Here is a 19,575-nt window from a genome sequence, read left to right as displayed (position 1 = left end):
TTTTTAACAATAAAACTCAGTCTAAAACATCATTTAATTTTTTTTGTTTTTAATACGTAAATTGTTTTGATTTAAAATATCTCGATGTCGTTTTTTTGTGCAAAATCTTTATAGAGAAATTAAAAAACACACATAGTTTTGCAATAATTTATTTTTTTTTTATTCACATTTGGCGCAATAATAATGTGGGTGACTGTAACTATGTCTGTTAAATGTCAGAAAGCGAGCAAAAGTTCAGTCTGGTTGAACTTTTGCTCGCCTTCTTACGTTTCCTTACGTTTGTCAAAAAAAGCGTACGTAAGAAAAGCGTCATTGTGTGAGGATACACAGATTTCCTATAGTTGAACTTTTCGCAGTTGTCAAAATCGACGGCAAAGCGTGATTGTGTTTCAGCTTTCAATCTTTCTGCGCACCTACTCATATTTTTATAGACACTACACAAAGGACGTTGTCAAGTATATTATATCAAAGCACCCACAGAACACAAACACATCCTCTACCTGCTTCTCCGCTGAACAACTATGATTAATATTATAATGCAAAAAATTTCTCTGATACACAGAAAACTCAAATGCCATCCACAACAGCAACATGAAAACAAAAGTTTCTTTTTCATTTCAAAAATAAATAGGTATACACTCCAGAAATCTTTCATGAAAATATATACCCCGTTTGTATGACCGATTTAAAGATCGAATTGAAACTGAATCGAAATTTCGATCCAGGTATATGGAAGTACCAGATCGAGGAATCGAATTGAAATAGAATCGAAAACACAATTTTTCTTTTTAATATATTTGCAGTCAAATAGAAAAATCTAACCAAAAACAATGTGCAAGTAAAACTAGATATCATTAGACATACAAACAGTGAATTTGCAAATAAGAAGACAATCACACACAATTTCCACCATAAATTATATCTCGAGTATTCAATTCGTTAGGTATATATGCATATTTTCGATTCGATTCAGCTCCCCGAATCGGATCGGATCGACAAATCCGGATTCAATTTGATTCAGGTATATATAGACCTAAATCCTGATTCAATTCGGATTCAATTTGCCATACAAACGGGGTAATAGAATTTCAAACCAGTTTTCGTCCACAAACACCATATCCATATAAAGATCTATGTATGTGTACCTACATCCATTTGGATGTCACCCCGCACGCGTGAGTGCGATGGCGATCTCATAACGAGACTATGAATGAAAAATTGAAAACCAACATCCTGAGAGGAAAAAACCAGAGAATTCGATGGCGAGAGAGCAAAACACATTCACTAATACACACAAATGCTTTTCTAATCTGACTTCGCTGAATCTTAATATTGATTTTCATAGCTTGGGTTCGAAAAGGTTAAAAGATGTAAAGGACTATTAGCACCGTAGTTTGATCTACTATATATGTAAGAAATTAGCAACTGCCTTCTCAAACTATACTGAATAGCAATGAAATTAATCAAATAGGTTTTCATTCGGATTGGATTGGTTAAATTCATATCTAATCGGTCGCAAACAATATGTTAAAATTGATTCAACAACCTCTTAATCTATAATAGTAACGTCTGGAGTTCCACAAGGTAGTCATCTTGGTCCACTTCTTTTTCTTATATTTATAAATGACTTACCTAATGTTTTTTCTTCTTCCTCTATTGTTTGCGGATGATCTGAAGATGTTTCCTTGTATAAAAAATCCTAATGATTGTTATTTGTTACAAGAAGATCTTAATAGGCTTTGGGTATGCAGAGTTGGGGAGTACTCATTACATTTGTTATTAATTACTAATTAATTACAATGCAATTACTCCGCTAGTAATTGCATTGTAATCGAATTACTTTCCCATTACAAAGGAAATATAATTCGAAATGCAACTACAATTAAATTACCGTGTAATTTTATTGTAATTCAAAAGATGAAATTACAAAAGTAATTACATTGTAATTAAAATCGTAATTTAAAAGTAATTATATTGTAAAAACAAAATAAAACCAAAATCTAAACCATTATATTTATTGATGTTCGGGCTTAAATGATCAGTTTTGTAGATGCAATTAATTAAATAATCATTTTTAGCAAAAAAACAAAACCGACTTCCATGGATCAAAATAGTTTTTAAAATAGTTCCTAAAGCGAAATTGAAATGGGACCACACAGCCACCAGCTTTCTAATACAAAAAGAATTATCAAAATTGGTTCACTCAGTCCAAAGTTATGCGGTAACAAACATAAAAAAAAAAAAAAAAAAAAAAAAAATACAGACGAATTGAATACCTCCTCCTCTTTGGAAGTCGGAAAAGTCGGAAATAAAAAAAATTATTCATTTTCGTTTTCGCTAGTATTTTCCAGCTTCTTCAACATTTCAAAGAAAACTATGCCACATGCCACACCACACAAGGCAGATGCTACATGTGGCAGGTAAGATTTTTGAGGAGTGTAAAGTAAAAAAAAAAAAAAATATACACGCTTATCTGAGCCGGGCTATCTTGAGTCGCGCTATGAATTGAGTCGGGCTGTCTGAGTCGGGCTATACCCTTCCAATAATAAGTTATATGGTAGAACAGAAAGTTTGCAAAGGCAAGGTGGCATGAAGCATGTGGCAAGTGGCATGTAACAAGTGGCATGTTGTATGTGGCAAGTTGCATGTGGCAAGTTGCATGTGGCAAGTCGCATGTGGCAAGTTGCATGTTGCAAGTTGCATGTGGCAAGTTGCATGTGGCAAGTTTCATGTTGCAAGTTGCATGTGGCAAGTTGTAAGGCTATTGTTCCTGAAGTACAACACAATACAATTGTCGCTCCCATTAAAAGGCTTTTTTTCATTTGCGGGCATAATAAATGCGCCGTGATGAAATAAGTTATCGGACACAAACTTTGAAAAGTTTGTTTTGCTTAAAGCAAAAATAAATTACCAGTAATTTTATTCTAACTTTTCGTGTAATATGATAATAGCTGTGTTTTATTATTCTCGTGATCCAGATCAAATCATATTGTTTTTATTTGCCTCATTACTGATGGGAAAGTAATTCGATTACAATGCAATTACCCTGTTATTACATGTAATGTAATTAACGATTCGATTACCCAACTCTGAAGATATCTCAGACAATAAAAACATATCGGAAAGATTTGTACAATTTTTGACAGTAAAGCATAACCTCAAAAACAGTAAAAAACGCATTTTTGCATTTTCCAGCGCAGAATTAATATTTCAAAAACGAAAAAAAGTGACTCAATATTTTGACTGCGGATTCAAGTTCAGCACACAAAAATCATTAGAAAATTTTAGTTTAGACTCAGATACAAAATAAATGTTTAATGTTAATCGTTCAAATTTTTCGTCTTCATTAACTGTTACTAGGGATTTCGAGAAAAAAAAAAAATAAAAATAATGAAATAAATTAGGAACCTAATATTTCTCAACGACTAACTGTGTAAAATGTAAAAAAAAATAATTTGTTGGTTCTGCAATTGCAAAAATCAGCGTTGTTAATATTCATTTCAATTGAGTGTAGAAAAAGACATTAAGGCCATTTGTGGAATGTATGTGTTATACATGTGGTTTAAAAAAAAAATCAAGAACTTCAAGAATACTGTTTTTAACTACATTTTGTCCACTTTGTTATATCGATTTAAGTTATATATAAATGTATATGACAAATATATGTACACTATTAAAATAAAATGTAGTTTTAATTTATATCTTATATAATTTTTACACTATATTATTTTTAAATTCAATGAGGTACTTTTTATGACCGATTGAGAACTTACTGAGAAAAAAAAATTAAACGATTTACCAATGCCCTACCTGATAAGACCGTTGCCTACCTTAAATTATCTTAAATTCAACTGTGGCTACGGGCCTGCGTGATACACGATAGGAAAAGATAAAAAAAGTTTCCACGTTTTTTGATTTAAAAAAAAACTTGTATTAGTGTTAAATTTTAGCTGAGAATATACAAATGGTTTCCATGGATCCACCACTAGGTACGGAGTTTAAAAAAAGAAAAAAATATATTTGATTAAGTTTATGTACAGTGCGGCCAAATATTTGTAAAGATTTTATAAGTCGCTATGTCGCGACCATATAGGTACACATACAACAAAAACATACCTAAAAACAAATAAAAAAAAATAACAAACATTTACATTTTTTTTCCTTAAATATGCCTTGGAAAAATTGTTACCTATATTTGTATTTTTTTTTTTTGATAAGAAACTCTTTTTTTAAAGGTCCGGGCAATGGAACAACGGTTAAGTGAATGGCCAAAAACACCTCACATAAACTCACCAAACCATCAAAAGCTTCCCCTTTCACAACCACAACCTCAACAAACCACCACAAGCCTTCCTTCAACTGATGCTGAAAAGACTATAACCTGCCTTGAGATAGCAGTCGAAGAGCAACGACAGTTACGGTTACATGACGCTCGTCAAGTAGAAGCCAAAGCTGCTAAAATCAAAGAGTGGGTCACAAATAAGCTTCGGGAACTTGAGGAACAAAATGAACATCTTCGGGAACAAAACGTCAAATGCAATCAGCAGTTAGAGCTTCTAAGGAACCACATAGCAAATCAACCAAACCGACATAGTAGCATATTGCCGACCGGTCCAGTACGAAATAGTCTTAGTTTAGATGTGCAAGAATTCATGTCAGATACCAATGAAAGTAGACGACGGAGTGAATCTCTAGATAATCAAGAATCAATAAAACCTCTAACTTCAAGTTATCCTCACCATAAACACCGCAGAAATTTATCAATGGAACCGCAGGAACTAGAACGTAATTTGGTGGCAGCTGTTGACGGTTTGACTTTGACACCCCTTTTCGGTAGACCCAATAGTTCAGACACCGATACTGCTCACGATTATGCCGAAATCTATACACCATCCAGAGAAAAATTACCAGCATGGATGAAGAACAACCCAGCGTTGATAGCAAGTGGAGGAAGTACATCAACGACTACGACTAGTGAATTGGTTGGCTTAGGTGGTACACCCAGGCCTCCAACTCCACCACTTCATAGATTTCCTAGTTGGGAGGCGAAGATCTATCAGGTAGCCAATGATGGCCTTGCATCAGCAGATGGAGATAATGATAGACAAGAACCAAATGTAAGCCATTTTCCAAATCAAACATGCACGTTAGGAAGCGCAAATGGAAGCGGAGCGATTGGAGAAGCTAGCACATTATCAAGAGCACAACAAACCGCTAGTGGAGGATTCTGTGATATAAGTGTGCCTGTATATGCCACTGTGAAAGGAGTAAGTATATAGTGGAAACATTGAAGACTTTTCCTCGGAAGTCCTCCGATTTGTATGAGTTTTTTTTTTCTCTTTTTGTTTTAAATCAGAAATAATTAAACTTTACGTGTTGTCGTGACAACTATGCAAAGTAAATCAAAAGATTTTCACGCTCTGAACCCAACCCGGTAATAAAACTTTTTTTCGTACATGTATGTACAAACAATTCCCAAAAAGTGTGTGGGTTGATCTGTAAGTTAGATTTTGACTGACTGAATATTGAAAGCTCTCGAAAATACCCCAAACAAAAAATTAAATATACTTTTCTCGGGACCTATACATTTTTTCCTACATTCAGACCTTTCTCACAATGTACATACAGTCCGTAACACATGGATACCATAATACTTTTAAAAATAATGTGTTTTTTGTACTTTTTAGATGCGAACATATTGTAATTTTAACTGAGCAGCAAGAAGACACTACTGTGTTAGGGATGCAGACAAGTTTTAATTGATTTTTTGAAATTAACGGTATTTTTTAGAACTATTTGTTGAATGCCAAAAAATAGACGTTTTTATTGTAACATTAGCATAGCCCCACACCGTTTATTTTAGCTAAACCGAAGGTTATTTGATAACTTTTTTAACAAAAACAATTTTTAATTATTTTACGAAGTTAAACAAATAATTAGAATTCTTATTTCCAAATCAAACGATAATTTTTTTTTTATTTTTTTCCGTGGGTAGGTGTTGAAATCTTCAAAAGATTCTACGAGGACCGGAAAACGCGTGCTCATAGATATGTGGGACTCTTGTTTTTTTTTTTTTTTAATTAACGCGCACTAAAGGGAGTAAATACCCTTAATATGTTAAACACAGTGCGAGCTTCAGGAAAATAGGGAGGAATTTAAAAGGAGAAACCGATGCACATTAGTTTTAAAGCTCTGGACATTAAAATGGCAGGGAAAAATAGAGGCGGGTAATATATTCCACATTCGTGTGGTGCGGCTAAAGATAGAATCTCTGTATTTGACGGTACGTCCGAAGTTGGGCTCAAGGGTAAACTGATGAGCATTCCTAGAAGCGCGAGTATTACGGTTAAATTTTTTCAGGGGAGGAATGCAACTAGCTATTTCATCTGAACATTGTTTATAAAAATAGCGATAAAACAACGAGAGACATGACACATTACGTCGGTGGTCTAGGGACGCAATTGTCTCAGTTATCGATCTATCATCTATCATCTTACCACTAAAACCACCTCCTCCTCCCGATTGCAACTAAGTTCAGATGGAACTTATCTAGCAATTTATCTTTCTCGAAGTTAAGTTACGTGTTGTAGGTAACTTTCCGATGAAAGTTCCTACTGATGATATTTAAAAATAAATAAATAACATTTGTTTTAAATTAAATCATTTATCAAAAAAACATTTTATAGGAAGTTAAACAAATAAAATCTTTAAAACATTTAAATTTATATTAATCAATGCCGATTTTTTGAGATAAAGGAATTAAATTAAAAAATTTCACTGTACCAAATCGGAAGGTTTAGTCCTTCGTAAACGTCGTACTAAGTTTGTATCGTCGAGAATTTCTAGTATTGTTCTATTAGTATGTTCGACTAACCGTTTTCGATGTTTTTGGGCAAACGTTTTTATTTCTTCGCGAACCGTGGGGATTCCAAGATCCCTGTGAAGATCTTCGTTTCTTATATACCACGGCGCATTTACAAATGATCTTAATAATTTATTCTCAAAAGTTTGTAATCTATTTAAATTTGTATCGCGGGTACAACCCCAGAGTTGAATACCATATGTCCAGACAGGCTTAAGTACCTGCTTGTAAACTAATAATTTGTTTTCGATACTAAGTCTAGAATGTTGTCCTAGCAACCAGTACATTTCTCTCAATTTCATATTTAATTGATCACATTTATTTTTAACATTCGGTTTCCATTTTAATTTCGCGTCGAGAGTCATCCCGAGCTATTTTGCCTCATTTGCAAATGGGACTTGAGTAGTATTAATAAAAGCAGGTAGTCTATTTATTTTCTTATATGTAAAGTCCACGTGGACTGACTTAAATTCGTTAAGCGCTATTCGCCACGTTTTTGTCCATTCATTGACATTATTAAGGGCATTTTGCAATTTACTTGTCGACTCGTTGATTGTTTTGCCTACTGCAAGTATTGAGGTATCATCAGCAAAAGTAGCTACAATTGTGTTTTCTGTTTGAGGTATATCGCGTGTGAATAGTAGGTAGGTACAAAATGGGACCTAAAACATTACCTTGTGGTACCCCAGCCACTATTTCCCTAAAGTCTGAGTAATCAATTTTTGGGTCGCTGAAACCAGATTCAAAGTCCATCTTGCAGTCCACTGCTAAATCTGGCACTAAAACTTTCTCTTTTAGCTGCATTCTCTTAAAAAAAAAAATCCGCTCTAGTTTTTTTGTTTGGCTATTGGCTTTCGGCTTGTTGGATTTGTTTGTCTTATTTTTTTTAATGCTAGACTTTGTGGCAGGTCAGATTTCGTGTGTTGCAAGATATTTGGTTTTGAATTTTTTAAGTAAGTTATGTATTGTAATGTTTTATTCCGGGTTCACAATAAAACTTATTTAATTTCCACTTATATTTCCGTTCAAATAAGAACACTTTTTATTTCAACTCAATTTACTTTTATTATTCGCTCAAACAAACACACTTTTAAATCACTTTATTTACTACTAACAATTCACAACACTTTATTTCACTTTGTACTGTACTCTTTCACTTTCAAGATTAAACTGTCTCCGGTCGGTGTCTACGTTGCCCTTTTATACCGGAATCTCGAGACTCGAGAACGTCCTCGAAGGCTCTCGTCCCTGCCTCTCGAAACTTCCTTTCCAGGAAGGGCACTTCATACTTCCAGTCTAGTGGTATATTTTTAGATGTGTTCAGTGGGATATTTTTAGATGTGTTCAGTGGGATATTTTGAGATGTGTTCAGTGGAATATTTTCTTAATTACTAAAGGTCCGTTCACATTTCTACCTTTGCAGTAGTAGGTAGTGTGTTCAGACTTTTATCTTAAAAGTAGTTCAGTAATTCATCGTTACAGTATTGTTTTTTCTTGTGCATAAAGCACTGTGGAGTTTTTCTCTCATTGCAGCTTGTAGGTTCGAAGAGAAAAACCTCCCGAAGTCGGGTCTCTAGGTATTCCTTTCTCTATGCTCTATGGGATAGAGGCGGTATACTTAGAGACCCGACTAGTAGGTACCCCCCTGCCTAAAACATCCGCAAATTTAATTTCAGATGATTGGTATTAGGGATGTTGCGGATGTGGATTTTTTCACATTCGCGGATACAGATGGGGATGCGGATTTTGAAAGTTAACATCTGCAGATGCGGATGCAGTTGTTTAAGATCTTATATAAAAATTAAATATAAATGGATTAAAATAATGATACAGTCATAAATAACATTTTTCTTATTAGTGTTTAGTCAGAGAAATTGAAAAGAGGTGTATTAAAGTAATAGTGCCACCTTCTTAGCATCAAGTCGGTTACACAGAAGTTGGTTAATTAAGCCCGCGCTACTAAATAATTGTTCCCTAGGAAAACTGCCAAATATGATTTTTTTTTTCTAAAAACCATCCCCGGAACTTGCTATGACGATTCTTATTTTATAACTATAAAGTGTTTTTTTTTTACTTGTCTAATCTTAGGAAAATGACTAGACCAATCTTCAACATCTGCCATAAACACAAATTCTATCAACCCTATAAGGACTACTTAAGAGTCTATAAGCGTACTATATCATCATCCAAAAGAGAAAGCTGGGAGGAATACTGCCATTCCATTGAAGATATAAAGGACTCCCCCAGGCTAAGCAAAGTACTATCGAGGGAACACACCAATCCCTCGTTCCTTAAAAAGCCTGACAGATCCTGGACTATATCTCCAGCTGAGTCCCTGGAATTACTGATGACTACTCACCTCTGAAGTGAACATATATCCCACTGTGCTGTCAGTTACGACAGAACATGTTAACTCCCTGATAACAAGAGAAAATATAGCCTGGGCTATTAACACCTTCTCTCCATATAAGTCTCCAGGCCCTGATGTTATTATGCCTATCGTGCTACAAAATCAGCTAGAGATAGCATTTCCTTGGCTTGAAAAAATCTTTAAAGGCTGCCTTCTTCTTAATTATGTGCCCAGGTTGTGGAGACAAGTAAGCGTGGTTTTCGTTCCCAAAGTTGGCAAAAAAGGGCAATAATCCGCGAAGGATTTCCGGCCAATCAGTTTAACATCTTTTCTACTCAAAACCTTGGAGAGAATTTTTGAAACTCATATTAGAGAGATCTTTAAAAGATGTCCTCTGGAGAGTTCGCAGAACGCTTATATGCGGGGCAAATCTACGGAAACAGCCCACCATGAAGTCGTTCGAACAATTGGGAACTCGATCCACTTTAAAGAATATACCCTACCTTCTTAGATGTAGAGGGAGCTTTTAACAATGTCCTAATCGAATCTATTCTCGAGGCCCTAGTGACTTTTGAAGAAGATGATTACATCAGAAGTTTAGGAAATTCAAAGTGTTTTAAGCGTTGGCGTTTTTTCCCCTCTTTTATGGCTCCTTGTCATGAATAATATCCTCGTGAAGCTTGGAAGAAATGGAGTGAAGACAGTGGCATATGCGGCTGATCTGGTTGTACTTGTGTCAGAAAAGTTTTTACCCGTGATCAGCGAAATCACTGACACGGCTTTGAGAAAAGTTAGCAGCTGGGCTACGAGCTGTGGCCTAGGAGTTAATCAAAGTAAAACGGAACTGATGCTTTTTTTACAACTAAAACCAAAATCCCTGCCTTACCTTTAGGTGTAATTTTGGACACTAAACTAAGCTAAAAGCTAAATAAAGAAGAGCGGGTTAAGAAGGCGAGCATTGCTTCTAAACGGTTCAAGCAATCAATTTGATGTGCAAAATTGCGAAGCGGAAAACTTTGCCATTAATATAAAGAGCTCATATTTGGTGTGTATATTCTAGCAATCGATTTTTCCCCCTATTGTATATAGAATAAATGTATATATTGTGTATAGAAATATATATGCAATGTTAAATAGCTCACTCTAGACACCCACCTTTCAATAAATATGTAGGTACAGAAATAAAAATAAAGGTTCGTGTTCGAATTTATTATTATTATTTTATGCATTTATTCGTCTTATTGAGCACTTAAATTGGTTTGAGCAAAACTCCACATTTGAATGTGTTGGTGCCATTTAAAATGCACGGGAAAACAGTGGCGTACTGAGATCATGTTATTTTTTACCTAATTTCATCGCAATTTATATGCTTGACTGAAACTTGTTCGTAAATCTTATAGATTTAGAGGCAGCTCAGATGCTTGAGCCCCCTCCAAGTTCTGAAATGGCTTTTTGTGTTTGTTTAAGTAAGAGACTTAGCTGAAGCTGGGGGTTGGGTGGTTTTTTTTCGGATTTTAGTCCAATTCGGAATTCTTCAGATCACTTTTTTAGTATAATACGAATGTCGAATAACATCACCGTTTAATTTTGCAAAAGTTCTTATGCAAACTCAATAAACACTTTTTCTCAAAAATTATATATTTCTCAAAGCTATTGGAAATAGAAATACTTGATATCTCAAAATCTTAGTGGTCAACATAACTAATGGTTTATTTCAGCAAATTCAAGTTTGGACTTCGAATTCGGATTAAATAAGCAACATTATTACGAAAAAATATATATTTCAAATTAAACATCAAAAATAATTTAATGGGCAATTTTTTTTTCAGAACCTTTCAGAATAAATAATTTGGAAAAATTACCTAATAAAAAAGTCGGTTTTCTTAAGAAAATAAATTTTATCTCGGTTGTTTATGGAATATTCTCAACAATGTTATAGCATTTTGAAAAGAGAATTGAACACACCAACTAAAGCAACTTGCCGAAACATCGTAGTGCATTTTTTTTACACTACGGTTCATTGAATTAGAGTCATGTTAAGTTTTTTTAGTACTTAGTCAATAAAAAAAGGAATATTTGCTTTAAAACTGATGCAGCTGAGTTAAAATTTTTGAATGCATTTGGTAGCAGGGTTATTCAAGGTTCCGTAACAAAAGAAAAAAATGAGAAAAATTAAGACTTTTAGTCACGGCATGTGCCAAAAAGCTAGAGCGTGTAGGTTGGGTCGAGACAAGTAAAAAATCGTATGGGAAAGGGGTCTATTCACCTTCGTTTAGCGGGGAGGGGCAATTTCAAAAGAAATTGACTTATTTTGGAAACAAAAATTATTAAAAATCAACGGTTACACCTACAATAACGTGTTATACCTTTTTGTAAACCCTACCCTACTCTTTTGCAAAAATTTTAAACAAAGCCATTTTATGTTTTGAAAAACTAATTTTTAAAATAAAAATTTTGAAAAAAATAATTGGAAAAAGAATTTCAAACTAATTTTTTTCAAAATTTTATGTAATTAAGTACTAATTTAGTTTTTAAAATTCGATGATCTTATTTATTTTTAAACAAAAAAAAAATAAAAAAAACGGAAATTGATTTTACAAAAAGGTATATTGTATTATTGTAGGTGTAACCGTTGATTTTTAATATTTTTTTTTTCCATATTAAGTCAATTTTTTTTTAAATTGCCCCTCCCCGCTAAACGAAGAAGAACAGACCAACCCCCCCGCCCATTCGATTTTTTTCTTGCCTCGACCAAACCTACACGCTCTAACTTTTTGGCACATTGCTCCGGAATCACCCTGTATATCACACAACTCCCCCCTCCAGCCGTATAAAAAAAAAAATACATTGTATATAGCCCCATAGCTCCTCCCTCCATCTAACTATTTAAAGAGTTAACTATTTAGTTAATTTGGATGAAACTTTGATTGACTATTAAAAAAGTCATTTTAACTATTTTAGTTATCCCGATTTTAACTATGAAAATAGTTAAAAAATAGTTAAAAATGAATATTTTTTTTAACAATTATTGACCATTTTCCGACATGAAACACAAAGAAAATTTGTAATTTTTCAATATATAATTTTTTCAAATGACATTTTATAAATTAAAACAAAAACAAATTTCCTTTTTACTGTAACTTGAATTTAACGTATACATTTTTTAATATTCAAATGCATTTATTCGTCTAATTGAGCATATAAATTGGTTTGAGCAAAACTCCACAGTTGAATGTGTTGGTCCCATTTAAAATGCACGGTAAAACTACCACAACATATCAACTACCACATTTAACAGCTTTTTTCTCATTTCCGCTTGTAGGGTCGAAGAAAAAAACACCCCGAAGTCGGGTCTCTAGGTATACTTGCAAGTACCTCCTCTACGGTTCTGCGTTTGTCTCCTAGAATTTTTTGTTTCACACATATCCCACGAATGAAACAACAAAAATGTATCTTCTCCCTATATCTGGTTTTTTTCCTTCGTATTCTTGTGCATAGAGGAGGTTACCCATCTACAAACTATATCAAGACCAAAAACTTTTGTACGTATCACCCTTAAAAACCTTATTGTTTACAATGTTGTCTGTGAATATATGTGAAAGCCACCATTGTGATAAATGACCTTAACACGCACACATAGAAAGATTCACGACATTCATCACACCTCGCAGCTTGTAGGTAAAAGTGATTTGACAGCTCAATTTCCAGCATGATAAACAGACAACAAGGTATGCTGGATAGATTTCTGACAGCTCTTCTGACAAAAGTGAACATATTCAAACGTAGGTACTTTTTTATAGTTTTTCCAAATGGAAGACTTAAAAAAATTATACAGAAAGCTTAGTTTGTGGTGTTAAAAAACAATTTGCATTCTCTTTTCGTTTTCGTGAAAATAAAACTTTTTCCAAATTTTTATACGACGGGTACCGTTGTTTTTTTGTCCAACAATTTAATTCCAAAAACGCCTCCGGAGAGTCTCCAAAAAATGCTTCATACCAAAATTGATGTTAATCCGTCCATCCGTTTAGGCTTTAGCTTCGTATACAGACAGATGGACTTCCGGGACCCACTTTTTTGCATTCTCTATCATCGTAATTTCATGTCTGATTGTTGTCTCAACTTATTTTTTGAACGAATACATAACTTGATATACAGGGTGATTCAGGAGTAATGTGCAAAAAAGCAAGAGCGTGTAGGTTGGGTCGAGACAAGTAAAAAATCGTATGGGAGGGGTTGTCTATTCCCCCTCGTTTAGCGGGGAGGGGCAGTTTAAACAAGTTGACTTAATTTGGAAAAAAAAATTATTAAAAACCATACTTATAGAGGAAGTGAGGGCAAGACGGGTTTCATACTATGTTGTAAGAAAAAAAGTAAAATTGGCAACACTTGCAATATAAAATAGGTGCCCTTCGGTACGATCGATCACGTCTGTAAGTTTTAGCAATTTCGGTTAAGACCCCAAAGAGTTACGGTAAATTTTGTGATTTTTCATCAAATTGCTATCGTTCATGTGAAAAGTCAGTTATATTTTTGACCCTGAAATAATTAAAATTTTTAACTTATCCCTTTTTTATAATAGAAAGTAAATATTAAAAAGTATTTTCTGCGAAAGAAGGAGTCATAAAGATAAATAAAAAAAAATAATACAGAACATCAAATATGATATGACTGGGGCAAGACCGCCCATTGGCGAAATAGGAAGCTCTGGAGGCTTAAACAAAGTGAAAAAAGAAGTTCACCTTTAAATCTTCCAAAAAGCTAAGCAACAGGCGCCAAACAATACTGTAATTGATGATTCTGATGGAGAGGACTTTGCAAATTGTATTTGTACCTTCTATCTGCAACTGTTTTCTTGATCCAATCCAAAGTATTGTTGGATTAAGTGCAAAATGTGTACCAACTGAAAATATAGCATAATTGTGTTATTATTACAAATAGGCTGCATTTAAAAAAATAGAAACGTTCTTTCTACCAACAAAATTTTATAGGGCGGTCCTACCCCCATGTGGGGGCAAGACGGTTTTTTGTTAGATGTTTTTTCAAAACCTATTATCTTTTGTTCAGTATTTTTTTATTTTTTTTTATAATAATGACAGTTTCTGCAAAAAACATTAAACTTAATGAATAAAAACTTTATTCTATTTACAAGATGTTTTTTATTGGTTTTTAAGACAGTCAAACACTAAGTGGGCGGACTTGGCCCCACTTCCCCTACATACAATAACGTTCTATACCTTTTTGTAAAGCCAAAAACCTCGTCTTTTACAAAAAATTATAAGTTGAGCAATTTCATTGGATAGGTTTTGACAAATTAATTTTCAAAATTAAAATTTAGAAAAAAAATTTGGAAAAAAAATCAAACTAATTTTTTTCAAAATTTTATGTAATTAAGTACTAATTTAGTTTTTAAAATTCGATGTACTTATTTATTCTTAAACAAGAACAGAAAATTCATTAAACTTGAATGAGGATACAACAAAGTGACACAGTATTGGATTAACCCTGAAACCTGAATTGATCAACTTTTTCCATTTACAACACCTGAAAACTTACTTTAGAATTTTGTTTACTATGTCAGGGGCGCCCGCCGCCCAAGGATTCTAGTTGCACAGAGAAAAATATGACCCGCTAAAAACTAACAGATTGCCATATTGTTTTACCGTCCATACATTTCATAAGGAAATCTTATTAAAATCAACGATTAATAAGGTTTTTTAAGGAGATTTCTTATTATTTTTATAGAGAAAATATTATTAAAATTTGACTGAAAAGTTGATTTTTTTTTTGCAACTTAGCACTAGAACAAAAATCGCGATCAATATTTTCATGGCAGGTTGGTTCAGGTGGTAAGGTGGGCGACTAAAGATTTGAAGTCTCCAGTTCGATTCCCAGCCTGGTCATCTTTTTTTTTATCTGTTTGCAGATTTTAAAACAATAAGGAAAACCCGATTGTTTTAATAAGGTTTCCTTCTTGGATGAAAACCATAGAGAAATCTTATTGTTTTTGTTCTATTTTATGTGGTCTATTTTTCTCTGTGTGTAAGGGTCTCGAGGCAATAAAATTAATTATTTTAATGAAACAAATTTTCGCAACCAGTTTTTAATAAATAAAAGGCCATTTTAAATCATATTCTTTGATTTTTAAAGGTTTCCAGAGATTATTAATGGTATTCACGTAAATGCGGAAAACCCATGGAAACATTAGAATTTTCTATCGGTAGAAATGAGAAATAAATTCCGCAAAACGTAAAATTTTATCTCACAAATTTGAAGCAGAAAATGTAGAAAAAAGATCTGATAAACTTTGGGTGAGTTCAATCACCTATCGGATAGGCTATCTGGGATACCCGAATGTGGAATATCTTTTTGAACACGACAGATGTCTTATTATTCAGATAACCACAAATAAAATATGTTAATATTCAAAAGAGAATATTATTTTATTTGAGCAAATTACAATTATTTTTATTGTTGCATAGTATTTGCAAAATTAGCTTGACTTTATTTTTTTAATTGAACAAATTTCATAAGTTTAATTTGACGTTTAACAAACAGGTGTTTGTTTTCCACGTTAACGCAAATATTTCTTTTGGGGTGTTCACGTAAACCATTTGCAGAAATTAATATTTTTCTACAAAGTGGACAATTCTATCGTTACATGAATACACTTATTTTTTCCTAGATACCATTTGAATTCACTTCCTTCGTATTTGCCTTTTCAATGGAAAAAGATGATCAATTCAGGGTTAATCCGATACTGTGTCACTTTGTTGAATGCTCATTTAAGTCTGAATGTTTAAAAAATAATAGAAGAATGGTTAATGTTTTATAATTTAATTTATCAACAAGTCCAGTCAAGTAAAAACAAAAAATGAAGACATCTCTTAGAAAAAAGTAGTTTTGGTTTTTTGTTAATTTCTCGAAAATGACAAGATATTTTTGGATTCAGTTTTCTGTTTTTGTTTAAAAACAAATAAGAGCATCGAATTTTAAAAACTAAATCAGTACTTGATCACATAAAATTTTGAAAAAAATAATATTGAAATTTTTATTTTGAAAATTAATTTTTCAAAAACTATGGTATAAAATAACATAACTTAATTTTTTTTGTAAAAAACGAGGTTTTTAGCTTTACAAAAATGTATAGCACGTTATTTTAGGTATAGCCGGTGATTTTTAATAATCCGGTATAGCCGGTGATTTTTAATAATCCAAATTCAGTACATTTTCCTTTAAATTGCCCCTCCCCGCTAAAAGAGGGGGAATAGACCCCCCTCTCATACGATTTTTTTCTTGACTCGACTAGAGCGTGTAGGTTGGCTACACGCTCTAGCTTTTTGGCACATTACTCCTGAATCACTCTGTATACTTGATGCAGTTCCTCGGTATATCGCAAGTAAAAATGTATTTTTTTGTTAAGTTGTCAAGGGACTGCGCTTTAAAAAAATAACTGAAAAATGTATGCAATACAGATATTACTGCTTACAGATTTGTTTAAACCAGTGTTTTTCAAACTTTTTGAGCTTGCGAGGAAAAATATTTTGGCGACCCCCTCACACTATAATGTGCCAGTATTATATGACACTAAGAATCTTTAGAATCTCGCAAGTTTTTATATTGGCGAAGGTGGTGAATCGCGGTGAGATACATCAAAGCGTGACCGTATCAGATAGTTATACTAAATAATTAGATATTAGTGAGAAAAATATATCTTTTTTCTTAATAAAAACAATATAAAAACCTAGAGGAATGTAAATGAAATGTTGTGTCAAAATTTGAAAGCGATTGGCGAAGAACTTTTCGGGATTTGCTATTAAAAGCAAATAAACATGAGATATACCAAACACGTTGATTTCAACATAAGTTTCTCGGAGAAAAAAAGAGATATTTAAGAGATTTAAACGGATTTAGAAAGAAAAAATTTAGTTCTTTTTGAAGCCGCTACAAATTTTCTTAAAACAAATTTTTTTTCCTAAGACCTACCGTTTCTTAGGTTTAACGATTCAAAAAGTTGAAGTTGAGTTGTAATCATCATAATCAGGCCTATTCTGAAAAAACTCCTAACTGAAAAGTTTCTGAAATTTAATTATTTTTTTAGTTTGAATTTCGTTCTTAAATGGTTAAGAATATGGGTAAAGCCAAAAAAAAATGGAAATTTTCACCATTTTTCCGATTTGGGCCCTTCTCCCGAAACCATTTCCCTGGGAATTTTTGTTTAGAATAGGTCTGAATATAGACAAGGTGTCCGATAGAGAGTGGACAACCCTAAAACAGCTGATAGCTACACTTATGAGTTATGACTGTTCTAAAAACATATAGAAAAAAGTTCTATCGCAACCAGTTCATGAAATATTGGCTTTTTTTCGTTCAGTGTATTTTAAATTTTATCATCTCAAGTTTTCGTTCACTTCAACCACGAATGAATAAATTTTATTTATTTCTTTTTTTTTATAATTTTCTATAATAATTGGATGAGTACGTAAAAACTTTAAAAATTTCATATCTATAGTAGGTACATTTTGCTCAAAAAAAAATTTGAAATCTGTTTTTCGATTCAAAATGTAAAAAAAGTATTTTATGAAAAATTTTAAACACCTGTGGTATAAAATGAATCTAGAGAAACCTAGGTGGCCAACTTTCCCCTTAGATGAGATTTTGTTGACCAGTGTTATTAAAAAACGCACAAACACATTTGTCGCACTGAGAAATTTTGTTGTCTTTTGTTTTTATTCAGCATTATTTATTTTTTGTATCAATATTTGGCTTGCGGCCGCGACCCCCTTAGAAACTCTTGGCAACCCCCAGGAGGTCGCGACCCACACTTTGAAAAACATCGGTTTAAACAATATGAGCTGTGTTTTATTATTACCGTGATCCACAGATCATTGTTCTTATTTGCTTTACAACAAAAGCAGCATCTCGTTTTGTTATTGTAACGCTTGCAAATACAATGATCGGATCTGGATCACGGGAATAATAAAACACAGCTATTTATAACAGTTTTTCCGCTTTAAAAGGTTTCTGGTTTTAATAGAAAAAAAATCATCAAAATCGGAGCAGTTTCGAATATTTCTCACTTTATTTTTTGAGAGATTTGTCTATATTTTCAATTTTCAGCGTGCCTCCCAAATTCGTTCGATGCCTTTTACTGGCGATTCAAGCGATGATTCCAGCGATGGCGAGGAACATGCTGTTATGATGACACATAACTCACAGAACTCATCGAGTACAGAAAATACTGAAACAAGCACATCGGGAAGTGCATCGAGTCCTTCAAAAAGTCTGAAGACATCATCGAGTTTAAGTCCGGCAAAACGAAGTGGTTCTGAGAGTCCTAAAAATAAGACACGAGGTATGTTACAATGAATTCATTAACTCTAATGCGTAGAATTCCGTTGGATATTCTTTGTTCAAGGATGATAGAAAAAATATTGCCAAAAGTATCTTATTATTTTCTAAATTGCTATGATGTAAAAACATCCGAAATTACCCGAAATCCCGCATTTTCTTTAACTATCTACATAGTTAAAGAAAATGCGGGATTTCAGTGGTTTTTAAAGCAGGTAAGAAATAGTTAGAGACTAAACAAACTGAATAATTTATTTTGAGGGCTTTTTTTAAGGTAAAGGCAATTCCTCTAGAATTGCAATTGGGTGTAGGTGTCCATTTAAGATAAATTTTTTGAAACTTAATTTATCAGCTTCGCTCTCTTAGCATAGTTATAATCCAGTTAACGAAGACTAAAAATAATAAAATAAAAAAAAAAATTGTGTAGTCTGGGTAATTGTTTTTAATCTTTTAGCGTATAGGTGTTACTTTAAGGCGCCGCACATAGAGGTATTTGCATGATCTACGCGGCCAAAAGTCAAAATATCAAAGTTAACAAATATCCATTATTATTGCAGTCCACAAGTAGGGGAAACTACAACAAACAACATGCTAAAACCCCACTCATTGTATATATATTTCTATAGTACTATCAATCCATGAAAATACTTTAGCGACATCTTTTGGTAGGTCTGCACTTCAATTTTCTGCATAAGGTTCAAACATAAAATAAACTAGCGATCCCAGCGGTGGCGACGCAAAATAGAAAATTCTACTTCATGAGAGTACTATAAGAATATATATACAATGCCCCACTCTTCTCCAGTGCGAGAACCCAACAAAAAATTGGTCGGAACTTAATCATTGAACATTTGTGAGACAGGACTGCGCGGTCTTGGGACAGTGTTAGCTATTTATTAAATTTGCAGTGTTTAAATTTTTTCTGGTGAAAATAGCGATGAATAAGGAAACAACAGGGGGGTCATTTCGTAATTTTGAAAACGATAATCGAATAGATGATAACCGTTTTACAGTT

The 19,575-nt window shown here is 33.2% G+C and overlaps 1 protein-coding gene across 19 annotated transcripts in view; it reads left to right on the top strand.

Moving 5' to 3' along the window:
* Positions 1–19,575, top strand: part of LOC129908810 (uncharacterized protein CG43867) — a 276,259-nt gene that overhangs the window by 157,320 nt on the left and 99,364 nt on the right. For all 19 annotated transcript variants that reach the window (XM_055985584.1, XM_055985581.1, XM_055985578.1 and 16 more), the window contains 2 exons: positions 4,236–5,267; positions 18,330–18,564. In XM_055985584.1, the coding sequence (XP_055841559.1) occupies positions 4,236–5,267; positions 18,330–18,564 (1,267 nt within the window). The remainder of the gene's footprint in view (positions 1–4,235; positions 5,268–18,329; positions 18,565–19,575) is intronic.

Source organism: Episyrphus balteatus, chromosome 2 (genome assembly GCF_945859705.1).
Source record: "Episyrphus balteatus chromosome 2, idEpiBalt1.1, whole genome shotgun sequence".
In the NCBI taxonomy this organism is placed as follows: domain Eukaryota; kingdom Metazoa; phylum Arthropoda; class Insecta; order Diptera; family Syrphidae; genus Episyrphus; species Episyrphus balteatus.
The sequence above is the reverse complement of the archived record's forward strand: the minus strand, read 5'-3'. Positions and strand labels throughout refer to the sequence as shown.